The sequence below is a fragment of the Brassica napus genome, chromosome A9 (genome assembly GCF_020379485.1).
Source record: "Brassica napus cultivar Da-Ae chromosome A9, Da-Ae, whole genome shotgun sequence".
In the NCBI taxonomy this organism is placed as follows: Eukaryota; Viridiplantae; Streptophyta; class Magnoliopsida; order Brassicales; family Brassicaceae; genus Brassica; species Brassica napus.
Genome location: NC_063442.1, coordinates 39,057,396 through 39,076,215, shown reverse-complemented (window position 1 = coordinate 39,076,215; position 18,820 = coordinate 39,057,396). Strand labels below are relative to the sequence as shown.

General features: G+C 31.9%; 3 protein-coding genes and 1 pseudogene across 3 annotated transcripts; 2 read left to right on the top strand and 2 right to left on the bottom strand.

Moving 5' to 3' along the window:
- The first annotated feature begins 3,002 nt into the window (after positions 1 to 3,002).
- LOC125578539 lies at positions 3,003 to 4,771 on the top strand. Its single transcript, XM_048741489.1, has one exon. The coding sequence runs from the start codon at positions 3,214 to 3,216 to the stop codon at positions 3,703 to 3,705; it is 492 nt and encodes a 163-aa protein (XP_048597446.1). The 5' UTR covers positions 3,003 to 3,213; the 3' UTR covers positions 3,706 to 4,771.
- A 5,011-nt stretch (positions 4,772 to 9,782) lies between these two features.
- LOC125578220 lies at positions 9,783 to 11,040 on the bottom strand. The gene is made up of 5 exons (XM_048740563.1): positions 10,802 to 11,040; positions 10,476 to 10,554; positions 10,298 to 10,384; positions 10,118 to 10,225; positions 9,783 to 10,028 (listed from the first exon to the last, which is right to left on the bottom strand). Exons 1-5 carry the CDS (start codon positions 11,038 to 11,040, stop codon positions 9,783 to 9,785), a joined length of 759 nt encoding a protein of 252 aa, XP_048596520.1.
- Positions 11,041 to 11,108: 68 nt separating this feature from the next.
- On the top strand, positions 11,109 to 13,225 carry LOC125578219 (annotated as a pseudogene).
- A 184-nt stretch (positions 13,226 to 13,409) lies between these two features.
- LOC125578538 lies at positions 13,410 to 16,211 on the bottom strand. The gene is made up of 3 exons (XM_048741488.1): positions 14,100 to 16,211; positions 13,722 to 14,024; positions 13,410 to 13,635 (listed from the first exon to the last, which is right to left on the bottom strand). The coding sequence occupies exons 1-3, from the start codon at positions 14,191 to 14,193 to the stop codon at positions 13,556 to 13,558; spliced, it is 477 nt and encodes a 158-aa protein (XP_048597445.1). The 5' UTR covers positions 14,194 to 16,211; the 3' UTR covers positions 13,410 to 13,555.
- Between the last annotated feature and the right edge of the window lie 2,609 nt (positions 16,212 to 18,820).

The following is an 18,820-nucleotide window of genomic DNA, read 5'->3' as shown; positions in this document are numbered from 1 at the left end:
ATATTTTTAGTGACTATAATACCCTTATCTCTATCTCTCTCTCATCTCCTTTTATGTGTTCTAATCTCTTTATCTTTCGTACAAATTCTTCAAATCATCTTCTAATTCAACAAAAATCTTTATTTTTTTATTCTGATTCTTTTGACACCCATAATGCTAATCTTATTATCTCATCCCAATTCCAATATTTCCAATTTCGAATCACAATCAACTTTTAGATAATATATATGTTATCAGGTATTTTATTACTTATCTGCTATTATTTAGATTTTAATGGATTCTTAATCGATACATGAAGTGTTAGCTGTTACAAATAGATTTAAGCTATTTAATAGATAACTAATTAATTGTTAATAGTTTCATTAACTGATATATGATTTGTTAGTCGATACATTTGTTTGATACATAGATTGTTAGATGATACTGAAATTATTAGCGGATATGTTAGTTGGTATGTAGATTGTTACCTGCTATGTAAATATTTAGCTGATAGATCTAGAGTTACTTGTTTTCGACAAAGCATAAGGGCATTTTCGTCTGCACAGTGTCAAAAGGTTACTCCTTTTTGGGTTATCCATAATTATGGGTATTTAGCAAATTTAGACCTTAATTAGGGATATTCTACACATTGTCTCATAATCAAATATGTCATCTTAACTATTTCTTTAGAAGGTCCTATTATGACTTGCTAATGGTAGATAAAAATAAAACCCTAAATTAATAGATTAGATATGAAAAGAGATATCACAGACCAATAAAAGACTTGACAAACTTGTCCAGTTCGGTCAGGTAGGACACACATCTTAATGACACGTCATGCTTAACTACTATGACATATGTCAGATTTTGCCACGTCATATGTCCCGTTCACTCGATTTTTTGTTGTCACCGTCGTTCTCGTGCAAGCCACAAATTCTTTTATTTTATTTTTTAGCTCTCTCATTTAAATTCTGGTCATGCAAAAGCCGCGTATACATGTGACAGATTGAAACATAAATACTGTATTCCAGTTCCAATCTAAGACAAAATAAAACAAAGTTCGTTAACTACAACCAGTGGCTACTACACTTACGTATATATTAGTTTACTTCATATTCCAATGTCAAATAAAAATGTACAGTTATTGTATAAGATCATAAGAATTGCATATATTTGCTTAGAACTAGTTTGTATACATCTTACACAGAGCATATGTTTTATGAACCTTGTAAGTGATAGCGAGTTTTTGGTGTTGATAAGTTCATAACAAATTAGTTTTATAAATGTTGTTGACTTGATGCAGAATACTTCTCTATTTAATTTACTAAATAATTATGAAAATTAACTCATGAATATCTCATCAAAGCAGATTAAATGAATAGATCACCTAGTTCTAGTGGCCATCCCATCCCTACATACTCGACAATGAACTTAAATAATATTAATGATTGTATCTCGTAGCTTCTTGACCAATCAAAATCGTTGTTTAAAGTATATGAAAGCCAATAATCTCTTTGTCTGTTCGACGTAAAAATAAATAAGATTGTTTTACAAAAAAAAAAAAAGATGCTTTAGGAATAATGCAACTTATAATATAAAATGCATGGCCCCTAATCGTTTACTTATATTACGTTATTATCAAGCAATGAATTTCAGATCATGCAACTTATACATATCCCCACATTCAATCATCATCATACATATTATACATATAACTATTTTTCAAAATAATAATAATAATAATAATAATAATAAATAATATTGCGAACCAAACAAATATGATGGAATAGAAAGCTAAGAGCATTTGACCAAAAAAGGGAAAGAAAGCCAAGAGTACTTCCATCTGTCAGGAAATCCAATGGTAATTCTTAACAAAATTATATTAGTATCTTACCTAATTATATTGTTAAAAACACTTGTAAGATAGGTATCTAATTTTTTTATAAAAAATCTAAATTGAAACTTACCCCTTCATCTTTCTTTAATATTTTATTTTTCTAATATTTATAAAAAAAACTAAACGGAAAAATTACCCTTTCATCTTTCTTTAATATTTTATTTTTCTAATATTTTTTATTACTGGAGAACGACATTCATCTAACCAAAAAAAATGCTCAAAAAACCATAAATTTCTTACTATTTGCTTAGAATGATAAAAATCTGAATAGCAATTGAATAAAATGATAAAAAAAAAAATTGTGTCTTCAACAAAATGATTGTTGTGCCCTGTTTGATGATTTCAACCATTTTTTTGTCTTCAACAAAATGATTATTATTCACTGTTTGATGATTTCACCCTTTTCGTAAATACTATTAAAATTTGGTTTTTTTTCTTAGTATCATCCGTTTGAGCGGTATAATTAAATATAAATTTTATTTAAAATATCATCTTTGAATCTTTCAAAATGAATTTCTAAAAACTATTTATTTAAAATCTAAAACTATTTAATTAAATTTACTATTTAAAATGGATAAAAATGTTTTTTGCATAATATAATCTCAGGAAATATCAAAAATATATTTTAATATTATTGAAAATTTTAAACTATCTTGTTGTTAAAATACTTGATGGATACTTATGCAGAGAGTCTCTAGTTTTCTTACAAAAATATTTGAGTAAAAATTGATATTTCCTTTTTTCCTTTTTTGAGTTTAAATACTTTTGTGTAAACAACTAAAAAATACTTTTTAAAAAATACCAGTAACTATATTTTTATATAATACAAGTATTGCAGAAGTGTATAATTTTTTCGTATTATGCTTCTACAGAAAATACTGTTTTTATACATTTCTAAATTTTCTGCCATATTAACGTGTGATTTTTTTTTTTTAATTTCTATATGATTCTTTATATGTTCAGCACATCTCTGATCAATGTCAATTTTATACATTTATTAATCATTATCTATTTATGGTGAAATGACATCATAAGTCAACTGATCGATGAGTTTGTTCATAAACACAGTCCCCAAAACTTGTAATTATACCCTAAAACGAAGAGTAGACTAGTCTTAACAAAGAGCTGTCATCCTGCCAACTTTCATACACAGCCTGTCATTGCGCCCACTGGTCGTTCAAACTTCAAAGTTCAATAACAAAAACACTATCACAAAAAGACAGAATCCTACGTGGCACGTCCTTTTTATATATACACACACACAAACTCATTACCCATCATCAACTCCAACGATTCCTTTTCACCGGATACCAAGTCGAGTCAGTCTATCTACCAAAATGGGTATATGTAGCTCGTACGAGTCGACACAAGTGGCGACGGCGAAGCTTATCTTGCAAGACGGGAGGATGATGGAGTTCACGACTCCAGTCAAAGTTGGTTACGCTCTACAAAAGAATCCAACGTGTTTCATTTGTAACTCAGATGATATGGATTTCGACGACGTCGTATCTGCCATTAGCGCCAACGAGGAGCTTCAGCTTGGACATATTTACTTTGCTTTACCTCTCAGCTCGCTCCATCAGTCTCTAAAAGCGGAGGAGATGGCTTCATTGGCTGTTAAAGCTAGCTCTGCTCTTATGAGAAGTCATTCTTGTGGCCGAGATAAATGTCGGTGTCGCCGGAAATGTGTATCTCCAGTTATCTTCTCTTCCCGCAGAGCGGCGGCGGTTGGATCCGACGGCCAGACGAGAAACGGGAAAAGACGCGGCTGTAGTGGTGGTAGTGGGAGAAGGAAGTATGCGGCAAAGTTGAGTATGATAGAAGAGTGAAGGGTAGTTTGGGGATTTAGTTATTGTTGTAGGGTTAGTTTTGTAAATATGTTGTTGTTAAGGGGGATGCAGGTTGCATTTTAAAACGTGGGAAATGTGATTGTACTTGGTTTACTATCATATCATTGGATGATTTTTTCCCAAATTTCAGACCAGATAAAAAAAACATCTGATTTACCAAAGTTACGATTGTATCTTTGTCTTTTACTTCAAACAAGATCAAGTGCGGTAAGGTTTTAAATGCAATGCGATACAAAACATTTATCGATTATCATGTTACCGATAAGCTTGTTATTGATTTGAAATATATTATATACAATATTATCCAAGAGATAATATATGTCGATGATTTCAAAATAATTATGTTCTGAGTGATAAGAAGATAAACAAAAGACATTCTCATATTACAATATCATATGATCATCTATTACTTTTCACCACCATACAATCACAATCTCATGACTTAAATAGGGGTTTTAACACTTTGTCAATTTTGTTCTAGAAGGGTTCATTCTAAACAATGTAAAGTTTAACTGCAAAGTGCATACTAGATAATAAAATCTAAAATTAACTATAAAAGTTAATTTTGTTTCAGTAGTAACATAACAAACAAACAATGAGTGCTACCTTATATATACAAGAGCATTTCTATTGGTTAGATGCTTAGATATGTTCTGAAATAAAATATCAGTATTTTTAATAAGTTTATTATATATAAAGATGTTGACTGAAACTAAAACTACACCAACCAATAGATAAATGTTTTATGATTTTCTCATATGAAATTTTATTTTTATTTTTGTTATTTTTCTTAATTATTATTTTTTCATTAAATTTTGATCAGTGCTTTTAAAAGTGTTTTTTATTCACAAAGAATATTTAATAGATTTGATAGATTTTATATAATTTATCGATTTTTAATTTTTGTATGATTTTATTTGAATAATTATACATTATTTATTTTCTTAGGGATTAATTTTTGGATTTTGAGAAGAATTATAGTTATTGTTCTACAACAAAAATTAAATTTAAATATTTACAAATTAGATGAAAATATTTTATCAGAGTTACCATTCTCTAGTTTTATTCTCTGTTCAAAAACGCGGCCGCGTTACCGATTTTGCGGCCGCCTACACGCTCTACGGATGATGAACGTGGCGATTATGCTTGATTCGGTTGTATTGTACAGTAACACGCGGAATTTCCAACTAGAGCGTAGAATAAGAAAACACGGACGTCGAATTGATAAAACCCAGCTTTGTCCAAATCATGTAAACACTAGAAAAAGCTCATATTTTGTTAATTTTGGAGTGGAAACACGTGATTAGTATTTGTTTTACAATGCAAATGCTAAATCTATTTGATTATATGATGAAGTCGTCAAAACCTCGAGTGGAAACAATGGCGGCCGCAAACAGAAAAAAAAAATAGGTCTGGGGAGAAGACGAACACAAAATTACGATTTTACCCTTACTAAATAAATGCGTAAATGTAACATAACAGTATACAGTGGGCGTCGAACCCTGTCTAGGTCGAAATTTCCAATGCACACTTACCAATTACGCTATAGAGAATCATTGTACACTTATAAACGTATAAATATAAGACCTTTACAAGATAACTTTTTTTATTGATCTGATTTAAAAATGATCAAACCTTTCACTTCTTCAATTTACAATGCATCAAAAACTACTTTGGCTACGTAAATTCTCTGTACAATTGTGAAACCATATTATATAACGACTGCATCTTAAAATGTTAATTTTATGTATAAAAATATGGTATTATATGTATAAAAATACAAAAAAATTCTGCCCCGCGTACTCTCCGATTATTTTCCGCTTTTTCAATAAATCGCTAGGCCCGGGTGTGCCGCACGCGTAGCGCCTAGCGAGTTTTCGAACAAGGGTTTTATTACATGTGTAGAAGTTTATACTAGCGATCTTAAATGAAATGAATCGAAATTTTTAATTTGTAATGTTAAATATATTTATTTTTAAGATTTGTGAAGATTAATTGTTGATAAAGTGGCAAAATTTTATTTACAGTTCAGCTATTGACGACTAATTTGTACTATAATGTATTATAATTTAAAAATTATAATATTTTATTTTGAAAAAATAATCATTCTAAATTTGATATATACTGTGTTTATTTATAATATTTTAGTTATTTTGATAAAATAATCATTGTAAATTTGACATGTATTGTGTTTATTTATAATATTTTAGTTTCATGGAATATCATATATTCAAATAGAAGTTTATTTGTATTTTTAATATTCAATATTCAAACTAAAATTTTTATAAATATAAATAAAAAATAATCTGTGTATTTAAGCTATTTGAAATTAGTTTGAGTTGGTTTTTAACAATTTAAAATTAAACGTATTAATATATATTTTAACATGTATCACGTTAGTAACTTTTTATAATATAAATGAGTTATTTTTTTATAAAGCCATTTTTATATTATTTTTAGTAATTTAATAGGATAAATAACTAATAATTTTAAGTGATATAATCGATAATATTTGATATATCAAGTAATATTAAATTTTAAAATAGTATTTTTTGTTTTAGCAGTACAGATAAATGACTTATCTATATTATTTATATGGAATACTTAAATGACAATACTCAAATAAGTCATCTTCGGCCGGTCTCCCAATTCAAAGTTTAGTGTCTACATTTTCGCGGTTGTAATAGTGAAACAAAACATCACATAGACTCAGTAATTTGACTTAAAGTGACCATACACGCTAGGGGTTAAGTCTTAGACGCATCACCCGATTAGGTAGTATCTGATGCATTATGACAAAGTCAATATCTCGGGATTGCGATATCTGATATATTTTGGGTTACAGGCTTACAGCTATTGATGAATTAGATAGACTACATCACGCACTTCATTTCTTGATTTTGGGTTGGTGTCGTTTTCATTGGTTTTATAGAAATCTAAACCAGATAAAATCACCATTAATTTTTTCGGTTTGATGTAATTGAATTTGATTCGGTTTGAATTTTAATTGTTTTAAAAGAATTAGAAAGACGAATTATTATTAAGAATGGTGTGTCAGTATTATGATAGGATCTTAACTGATGTAACCATTAAACCTATTCCTGGTTAGCGACAATTAATCGCAGTTTAAAAAAAAAACTAATTGATTTTAAGTTGTTTGGTTGTTAGATTACGATTTTTTTGTCTACTTGTATGTAGGTATGTGAACTGCACTATCAAATGCTGGAAATAATAAAGGAAAAAACAAAAGGGAGTGGGACTGTGAGGGTAATAAGTTTGGACAAGACTTTAATGAGACGGCACGTGCGGTGTGCCTAACCATCAGGGCCTACTTTTAAAGCCCACTTCTTCGTTTGTATTTTTGTATATGATGGATTTTTTTTTGTTCACCGATATGATGGAATTTAAAATCAATTAATTTTATATACGTATATTATATGTTTCTATATGTTAGATTATCACACTAATTTAAAGAGTAGTGTAGACACTTTTTATAGATGGACCACTTTAAAGCGTATTATTTAAAGAGAAAGTGCATTTTATAAAGCTATCAACCATTTTATATGTAAATAGACCCAAGCAATGTGAAAAGGAAGAAAAGAAAAAGCAAGAGAATTTTTAGCAGAAAAACAAAAAAAACGAAAAGAAAAAGAGTTTATGTTCATAAAGCTATCAACCAACTTTTTATTGAAGGTTTGTGTATATATCCCACAACTAAAAAAGTTTTGAGTTTGTTTATTTTTCATTCTTATATTAAGAATGTTGAAGTTTTCCAAATGTTTTTAAAAGAAATTTTGTCCAACTTTTTTTTCAAATTACATAGATTAATGGGAAGGAGTTGGTTAAGATTAGTTAGCTATTTGGGTGGAAGTGTAAAAGATAGGATGAAGTGATCAGTGAGTAGTTTTCAACGAGAAAAAGTAAGGGATATTGGCCAGAGTACCCTATGAAATAAAGTATAATTAGGTATTTAACTAAAAAAATATCTTCTACTATTATTACAATATATACTATATTACCTTTATTTGCCGGTTGATAAGTGTATAAATTTCTTCTTCTTCTTCAGTTACCTGCCACCGTTTTTACTTTCAATCCACCATCACTTTTTGTAAAAAAAATTTGAATCATTTGAGTCTCTAATTATCACGATAGTTATTGTAATCATTTTTTAAAATTATTAGAATCTGTAATCTTCAATTTCATATTTTTGTCGTCGCATCTTTCAAAACAACTCCATCTCTTTGATATCAGTCACCATCTCTTCCGCCGTAACCACCACCACTAGTATGTACTGTAAGTTTTCGGTTGTACTATGTTATTTGAACAATATGTACTGCTATTTCGTTGTTACTATTCTATTTTAATAATGTTTCATATTATGTATTATGTGCATTTTTAATATTTGGATAATGTGCATTTTTAATATTTGGATAAAGGTTTATATTCTTTTTAAGGTTCAGTGATTAGTGTTTTAGGTTTAGTTTATGGAAGTTTTGAGTTAACATTAGGGTAAACATTATTTCCTTCTTTTTAATCATAGATATTTCAAAATTTGAATAATATGTACTATGCTATTTCGTTTGTTGCTATTTTATTTTAGATTAAAATTTAGATTTTTTTTTATGGTTTAGTGATTAGTGTTTTGAATTTAGTTTATAGAAGATTTGAGTTGACGTTGGGGTAAACATTACCTCCTTCCCAAGCATCAACAGACATGAATATGGGCTCTATGCCATTTAAATACCTCTGTGTTCCCCTGAACTCAAGGAAGCCGAATCAAATGAGCAATAATTTATGTATATATCATCTTGTTTAATATCTAACCAGAATATGAACAACCAACCCATATATAAACATTTATAATAATAAATTATAAATATTATCTATTACAAATTTAAAAATACATTGCCGATATAATAACAAATTATAAATATTGTCTATTACAAATTAAAAAATCCATTGTCATTCAAAATCTAGTTTATTTTAAATATCAACTATTTTGTAAAAATTTATTTTGAACTCGGATGTATAAAAAGAGTAATTTGGATATTATTTAATAAGTGATTAGGAGATTATAATTCAAGTAAAAGGTGTTATGGATTATTTTAGCAATTTCCTATTAAAAAAATCCCTTTATTATTAATTGAGGAGCATTGATAAAAAATAACCTTGGCCTCATGTGTTTATTACATGAGTGTCATTTCCTAAGTGTCATCACCACATTCACTATCACCTCATTTGTAAAAAAGCCCTTTATCAACTAGAATAATTACAAACAAGTACCACTGGTCATAACATTATACTATAAGATTTTTGGATTTCAAAAAAATGATCGGATTATGTATGTGGTCAGTCTGTTACGCTTGATTACATTCGGATTTAAAAAAAAAAAACGGGGATTTAAATAAGACAACATATTAACTCCTTCCAAAGAGAGATTTTATGATTTGTTCAAAAATTTGGAAGTGGTTCTTTTAAATAAGGTAACAAAATATACGAATGTAAACTCGAATGATTTGAATGAAAATTTGGAAGTGGTTCTTTTAAATAAGGGAACTTTATGATTTGCTTGAATTGGTTATTTTAACCTGTACGAAAACAAAATTTGGACGTGGTTCTTTTATAATTTACTCGCATGCAAACAAATATACAATTTAATTTTAAAGTCCATCGCATATAAATTTATATTAACATACTAAAATTCTTAGCTATATTCCGTACTTTTTTACATATATTTTTTACTATGATTTTAACTGACATTATGTCTACATATTAAAAGTTATAATACTTTTAAAATCTCTTCGCTTCGCGCATGGAGCGGATTATCACCTAGTAGGTTGGTTATTTCAAGTGATAATTAAATGAAATAATGTATGGGTGAGCAAGTTACTCAAGGTCTTAAGAGAAAAAAAAATAAGGGAATTAATTTACTCTTAATTTACTATGTACACAGAAGAGAATTGATTTAATAATGTACACATACCTATTCTTTTAAAGAAATAGATTCATCTAACCAAATAGTTCTCTGGCTAAACACGAAACTATGAGGAGTCCATTCAACAATGCTCTTTTGAGATCTCAGAGCAAAGTTTCTTTACTCTTTTCTTTATTGTCTCTGGGAGACATTCTTGAATCATCTCCACCAATGCCGCTTGACTCAACCCTGAATCTTTCCTAAAAGACTCGATGATCTTTGGTAAGACTAGCTTCTGGTCTTTCTTTACACCAAACGTTGCGCGACTGTACTCCTCTTTTGCGGTTTCTATCTCTTGGTATATTCCCTTGTGCGTATAAACACGAATCTACAGCCAAAGAAGACACATTCAAGATCTCTTAACTTTTCACAGAAGTATAGAGATTTCTCTACTTACGGCCGGATCAGAATGGTTGCCTGAACAAAGAGCAAAGTATAGGAGAGAGGCTCGGAATGGTCGAGGGAATATCCTTGATGCTCATCTCCGGTTCTGAACTTTCTTGGAAAGAGTAATAACTTCACCCACTACAAATAAAAAGAAAGAAAACTTAAGAACATAATATTGTAGTTGTGAGATACTCAAGAAGCGAGTCTTACCTGGCCAGGACGAGGCATCCTGATGCGTGGAATATAACTCTGTACTGCTTCTACACTTACCATGCGACCTCCTATGTTGTAGGCTGGCTGGAAAATATATACATACATAAAAATGGCATTTAAATTATCTTCTTGAAGCAAACCAAATCAAACCAAGAAAAGTGTTGATAGGTATTACCTTGGTGAGCAGTAAGAACCGTTTCCCATTATTCTGTGGAACCCCATTTACTAAAAACGTCTGCTGTGGTGAAAAAAAACTAGTATAAGTACAACGAAGACATAGGGTTAGATCAAAGGACTACAGAGGAGAAACACCACGTACGTGCATGACAAAGTGGGTTATGTATGTTAATCCAGAACGCTAGTTTCTCTTGGTGAGACAGCTTTCTTGGATCAACACTTTCCAGTTTCTTGATGAGCAAGTTGTATAAGAATACAAAAACCAATGAATACTATCACCATTTTAAATAAACTGAGTGAAATTTCTTATATAAAAACTGTGACCTGAAGTTTCGATTCATAAAGTCAAGGTCTCGTCCTCCTTTCCTATGGTTTTGATGAATGTGTGACACTTCAATCATTGAGCTATAAGGTCCGCTTAATTTGAACTGATCATCGAAGTTTTTCATGAAGCTTAGACTCCACGTATCATACTCGCTTGGGGATGAGAAACCGTTGTGAGGGTCGGAGTATATAGCTGATGCACACTTTATCATTTCCTCTGATAACTTGTTTGGTGCCATGACTATGTGATCTGATATCTTAGTTCCCATGGAACTTTGGTTGAGCGAAGATTGGCAACGTCTCACACATGGATCAGAGTTATGAAGATACAAGAACCAGAAAAGAAAGTTGTTGTTGGTTTTTAACTCACGCGCTTAAAGCGTTGAGAAGCAGAAAGAGAATGGTCAATGCTATTATCCTCTTCAATCTCTTTCTTTTCAGGAACAGTCCAGCTAAAAGGTAAAGTTATCAAAGATTCCAAGAACCAATCAAAAACAGTCCAAAGATTCAGGGCTAAATCTTTTTTGGTCTTAAACTTAAACACTTCAACAGATACACAAACTTTGACTACCCAAATAGAAAATTGAAACAGAGCTAAAGAAGTAACCTCATGGAACGATTGTGTCTGTTACTCTGCATTTTCTTGTCATCAAATCCCATCTCACTAAGCAGATATATGCAAAATACATGTGTATAATATACCATTTGCAACCATACAACTGTATGTGTATAGGAGTTTGACAACTGTATCAGATGGAACAAAGTCAAATCCATTTCTGATCATCAGATGCAACTAATGGTGTTGTCAGAATGGAAAACATGGAAGCATTACGTTACAAAATGGTTCTCGTCGCAGTGTTGCAGAAACAACAGAACAGCAGAATGGTAGTAAAAGCATCTTCAACTCAGATGTCCATGCGAGCCGTAAAAGACCAAAACTAGAGATTAGACGTGGAGAAACAGGAAACGCATCACAGATGGAATCTGATACTGAAAATACCCATGTGATGAATGGTTTGGTCCTATGGGATGGCATTGTTGTTGAAGAAAAAGAGTCTAATGAATTGTCTCAAGGACAAGACAGAAACATAAACGAATCGGTTATGAAGAAACCATTTGGTTTTGGAAATAAGAGTCAGCAATGCATAGCTTTCATTGAATCCAAAGGGAGACAGTGTGAGGTGGACCAATGAAGGTGATATCTATTGCTTTTGAAAGCTCATGTGGAGGAGAGACATCACGTGCAGATTGCAGAGAAGTGCATGCTTCTTCAGTGTATTCCTTGTGGCAGAAACTTTGGAGATAAAGAACAGTTGCTAACACATGTGCAAGCTGTGCATCCTTCTGAGTGCAGCAGATTGACTAGTGGTGAGTCTATCAAAACCCTGAAGCAGGGACTTCACATAAGTATGTTTGCAAGTTCTGTGGATTGAAATTCAATTTATTACCTGACCTTGGTCGTCACCATCAGGCAGAAACACATGGAACCAAGTTCTGTTAGGCTTAGCCGTCCTGATAAATTCAAGAAAAGCCTTGGAGCAGTCTCATATAGGATTAGAAACATGAAGCGGAGGAAGCAAGATTCTAAACCACCACCATCTCCTCCTAGTGACAAAATTTTGATGCTCACTGTTCTGTGGTTTCTAAAATATTGTTGTCAAAGATTCAGAAAGCGAAACAACTCCTAGTAACCATGACATCTTGTCTGCGGCTCGCTCAGCTTGCTGTAGGCTAAGTTCGGTTTTTGCCAAGGAGGTATTCTCGCTTTGTCCTAATATGAAAAAACAAGATTGTCTCTCTCTCTCTCTCTCTCTCTCTCTCTCTCTCTCTCTCTCTCTCTGTTGTGACATTTGTTTTTTATTTGTCCCATGCAGAAGGTGCAACACAGGTGTGTCTGTCCTGGCTCAGTATGCTCGCCTCTAACTTGTGATCATGTATACCTTTTCGGTAACGATTTTGAGGAAGCTAGAGACGTATATGGAAAGTCCATGAGGTGTAGATTCCCATATGATGACAAAGAACGTATCATCTTGACATCTTGGAGGTAACTTTAAGAGTCTTGTTAATGTCACTCAACTACATGTGATTTGTTTGTGGAAATGTTTTACAGGAGGTTTATCCTGTTTATGAATGCAATGAACTCTGCGGATGCTCTAGGACATGTTACAATCGAGTTTTACAGAATGGAATCCGCACTAAACTTGAAGTTTTTAGAACAGAAAGCAAGGTGTGAGACATCATCCTTTTTAGTTGTGTCTATCTATCTGTCTTTGCTTCAGGCTCCAGTATACATGACTGATCAAATCCCACAGGGATGGGGAGTACGAGCTTGTGAACATATACTGCGTGGTACATCCGTCTGTGAATACATCGGAGAAGTTCTTGATCAGCAAGAAGCAGACAAGAGACGAATCCAGTACATAGCCTTTTTTTTAATCTTTTCACCAAGAAAATGAACATTCATGCCATTGTAGAGCTACAAATTGCAGAGGTCATTTTTGTTAGTTTTTGGCTTTTTAAAGTCAATTCCTTGCAGATTTGTTTCAATCTTTTACTTTCTCTTTCTCATTGAATCTTATTAGACAGCTTTGTTTCTTTTTCATGTTCATTTGCATGTTGCGATCGACCAAATATTGTTCGTTTTTCTGTTACAGATTGAAGAAAATTCAAATTTTATGTTGGTGAAAATTTCTTGCGATATAAATTAACAAGTTGCAAAATGAATAAAACATACATAACCAACAAGAAAAGGAGTCAAATCTTGATTTCTCCATTCTGTATAGTGAAGAACCAAAAGGGAAGTCCATAGCCAAAGATTACAGTTGCAGCCATCCCTGAAAATCAACAATAACAGAGTCAAGTTTTGAAATGTGTTTTGACTTTTCTCAAACCAGAGACTGAACCATGTTCTTGTTCTTACCAAAGTCAACGGACTTCTCTTTCCGTTTTGAACAAGAAGCTTGTAGTTGCAGAACCATAGAAGCTATCACCAAACCACTTCCGATCTTCTCTCTCACAACTCTATGAGTGAGATCCAAAGACAAGATTCCAACTCTCTCTGTTATGACATCCTCCGTAATGACTTTAACCAACAAGAACAAACCCAAGCTAAGAGCTGTACTCGTCATCTGTCTAATTCTTCTTGATTTATTACATATTCTTCTGGAGTTGATCAGATTAACTGCAGAAGCTAGTGCGTACAGAGGAAACCAAAGATACCAATCTGCATGAAACACACAACTTGTGAAGTTTAACATGATCTTGAGAGAAAGAGAGAAGAAGAGACAAAGTGAATTACCAGAATCATTAAGCTGTACAGATGCAGAATAAGCAAATAAAAACGCCATTAAAAGAGAAGAAACCATAAAAAGATTTCTTGGTTTTTTTTCCATATCTTTCCTTCACGTTTGGGATCTTCAAACTCTAGTACTAGTTATGGAGATCAAAACCAGGTAGCTTATGGAAATCGATCGCAGGGATGATAAACCGGATCAATAACCGACAAGATTCCAAACTCTAGTTCTTTGGCATCTTCCGGTTATTAACAATAACCGCTGACATGAGAGCATCTCCAAGACGTCTTTAAGCCATTTCCAAAAATGTTTTATTTCTTTTTCTATTTTTGCTCAACTTCACATTAATTTTGGTACAAAGCTTTAACCTCAACATAGATTATATTACAGGTACTATAATGTTATCTAGTATCACTATGAATCACTAAATTAGATTCAAGTCTACTTAATCTCCATCATTGTATTTTCAACTACATTTAGATGAATTCACTCCACGATTCAGATGAATCATCCCTTAATCCTCCTAAATTCGACTTCAAGTACATGCACGACGAAACTAAGTCTATTTCAAAAATCTATTATGTGACCAAACTATTAGTAACCAAAGGATCTGTTTGATGTGCTTGTACTAATAGTATTAACGTCGGAGGCGCATATCCAGAATAGACCCAATACCACCGGCCTTCAATGTCTTGACCTTCAAACACTAACCGAACAGAGAGTCCGGATTGAAAAATCCGGCTTCAACAGCTAACCCCAGCCGGTTCAGCAGTCCAGACCAAGAATCTACATAACCTAAGAAAAATTGTTTTGGGGTTTCGTTTGGGTTTTCTTTACGGTTTTGGTTTTGGATAATGTATTTAATATGAAAGTATAGTGTTTCAAAATGTACTTCGGTAAATATTTCGGGAAATTTGTCCAGTGTCAGAAACTTGACAAACTAGATATGGAGTATATCAGGAAATTAGTTTAAGTGTTGGGAATCATGTTCCAAAACCGAAACACACAATGAAACTTGTAATAAACTAGAATTGATTTTCCGAATTATTTACAAAAACCCATAAACGAAACCCGGAGACCTCTTCCTGACGCCGAACTGATCTTGTTTTCTCTCACTCTCGTCGGATCTACTATTCTTCCTCGCCGAAGCCAACTTTCTTCCTTGCCAAAGGTGCTCTTCTTCCTCGTTCTCACAACCTCTGTGGATCAACTCTCTCTCATTGAGCCATAGCCTCATCGGATCTACTCACTCTCTCACCTACTCAGAGCCTTGTCGTATCTCCTCTCCAGCTATCTTTCCTCGCCTCGCCGGAGAAAGCCCACACAGGAACGCCCGCGGCAAGCCACCACCACAAGTGTTTAGGTGTTTCGTAGTTTAGGGTTTGATTTAATGTAGTTTAGCGTTTGGTATACGGTAAGTAGATTTGGTTTGGTAGTTTAGGGCTTCGTTTAGGGTTTGGTAGTTTAATGTTTTGTTGAGGGTTTGGTAGATTAGGGCTTCTTTTATGGTTTGTTAGTTTAGGGTTTTGTTTAGAGTTTGGTAGGTTAGGGTTTGGTAGTTTAGGGGTTGTTTAGGATTTTTTTAGTACATGGTTTAATTAGTTTAATTAAAATTCTTAAATTAATTAAAAATTATTAGATTAATTATACTACTGGTTTGGTTTATGTTTAGTTTACAATGTATTCAAAATATTGTAATTTTTTTTTTAAAAAAAATTGTTGTTGCATATGTTGGGAATGAATGACTATTTGTTCTTAGTAATTTAGGCGCTTCTTCTAGTTCCGGAGTAGATTTATTCCCAGTATTTGATAAAAAAAAAGTTCCCTTGTAAATTCCTAGAAATTTTGCTAGAAAATTGTGAGGGAACAATCCAGATCCGTTGCTCATATCCAATAGATTTTCTAAGAAATTGTGAAAGTGTATATTAAACAACTAGAAAAAATGCGGAAGCCCTTTTGGTCTAGTGGTTTGACTAATGGTTCATTAGTGCTTCTACATCAAGAGATCTGCAACAAGGCGTAAGGGGTACCGTTAAGCACATATCCCATACGGCAGCTCAGGTGATGCAGTCAGTCGTGAATTCTCTTAAGACCGGTTGAAATGTCGACTGTAGAATTATATGTAATATTTTTTATAATTTGTAATAACATTATTATCTAGCGTTAAAAAAAACAATTAGTAAATTCGCTAAGTATTTTCGAGAAAAATATATCCCTTGCAAAATTTTTGAAGAGAATATTGACTAAAATCATTTTGCAAGGGAACATTGTCCCAAGCAAATCCCTTGCAAAGTTTTTCCCTTGCACATCAACCTTTTTTTTGTAGTGTCAAGGTTTTTCACGACTACAGTTGTGTCTCTCACAAGAATCCTCGTTCACCAAAACTCTAAACACTGAGCCAAGCTTGATCTCTCTGTTTCATATAACCTAATCTTTGGGAGGTTCTGTCTTGTATACCTTAGAATTTTTTCTTATTATCGAGATACTTATTCATTTTTTGGATGCCACGTCACTTTATGAAATGGTAAATTTTCTTACACAAGTAAACTAAACTCTCACTTAACGACTGCATGTTACTTCACATTAGCTCCAATCAGTGGTGGGCTCAGAATTCATTTTAATCTAGGTCAAAGTACACTTCAAACCAAAAATGCTGAAAAATCTTCAATGTTTCTATCAGCATTTTCAAATTTATCATATTTAAGGGGTGTTATTTTACACCATATTTGTCTTAGTGGGCCCGCCTCTGGCTCCAATCTTCTTGAGTTAAATTATTATTACACCTGATTCTGCATATTAATTGTTTATGTTGATTCTATATACGCTAGAGGAGGAGATATGCCGTGTTGGGTAAATAACGAGAACCAAATAAGTTAGCGTTCTGGATCTAAATAAAAGGATGAATTAGAGCATCCCTATCCCCATCAGTGAACTTGGGAGGCTCGATTTTCAAGATAGTTTTATTGATTTTTTTTTAATCCTTTTCGTTTGACTTCAAAAAAAAAACAAAAAATAAGCGGATTAATCGTAGGCTGCAACGTGTCGTAGGACCTGCGAAATAGTAGTGATACCGCCTCTTACGGAGAGACTGCAGGATATAGGTTCACAAAAGACAGCTTATTATATTTTTTTTTTCTTAGAACTTGTGTGAATTTAGAGTTAAAACTTCCAATGGGCATGCTCTTATAAACTAGCAAGTGACGCTAGGGAGGCCACAAGCAATAAGAGACATGGCCGACTCTGAGCACAACCTAATGAAACATTAGCTTTGGTTCTTAAACATTTTAGAAATTATATGTCTCTAAATAAAACTACGAAATAGGTCTCTAAATTATGAAAACAAAAAAATATTAAAATTCTTAAGCAATGTTTATAATCCTCAAAATTAATTCCAGATCCGACCATGGTAAAAGATCAAAACATGAAAGATCTTTGCTTAACTAAAGAAAGAAAAACAATATAATCAAACCACTGTTTCATGATAATACTTCACATCTTACCATTTACATTATAAATACAAAAAAAAACAGTTTAATGGTAAACGAATATGGGTAAAAGATACTCCAAAATGTATACTAAACAGTATAATCCCAAAAACATCATTTTTAGTTTTTGTTTTTTGTTTTTTTTTCTGAAATAACGTGTTAATTCTTAGGTTCATATTTTTATCAGGATTTTCTTGGATGAATTTGTAACAGGCAAGGTTGAGAGTCACATGTCAATTTTAGGCTTCAAATAGTGACCATCGTCGCGTCTCGCCTTGCAGTTAACAGTAACAAAAATCTCTAAACATGCTATATATTTATATATTTTTATAACTGTTAGAACCGCACCGCAATGGAACTGCTTATCCCGCACCGTTTAAACCGTAGTCACCATTCAGAGCCTTAATAGCAACAAATATTATCCATTCGACCAATGCTACTTATGTGAAATTATGTAAATTATCTTTTTTTGTCTACTTATGTAAATTATCTATGAGGCCAGACTTCACATCATATGGAGATAAGACAACAAGAAGATACGACATGTCCTCTAAAATTTAATTATTCCAACAATACTGTACCTTCACTGTTCTACAATCATTCTGTTCAGGAACCCCAATGCATTTATTGTATATTTACTATTTATATTAATACACACATATAACGTATTCATTTTGTAACTTATTAGTGTCGGCCAACACATATCTCATATCCCCTATCAATACTATTAAAACAGAAGCAATTTTTATCTACTTACAAATAGTCTAGGTTGGACAATTATATTTAATTACATTTTCTATTATTCTACTCATATCTAATTTAATTGTTAAATATACATTATACCTAAAATTAAGGAACTAACTAACTAATCTATTATTTTTTAAACTAATGAATTTAATTTATATTAATTCAAAATTCAAATAACTAATCAATTATGTTTTAGTTATTAATGTAATAAATAATTATATATATATATATATATTCATTCGTATATATACAACTATATATTAATCCAAATGCAAAAAAAAAAAATTGTTCAAAACCCTCACCAAATACATAAAAATATAATTCTTATAGTAGAGTACTAAAATATATATAAATACATATTATAAAATAAATATTAACAGTAATTATATGATGAAACATGTTACTATTGATAGTTTTATGAATATATTTTTTACGGATTACTCAAACAGACATAAAATATATATATCAAATATATACTAATTGAACAAATATAT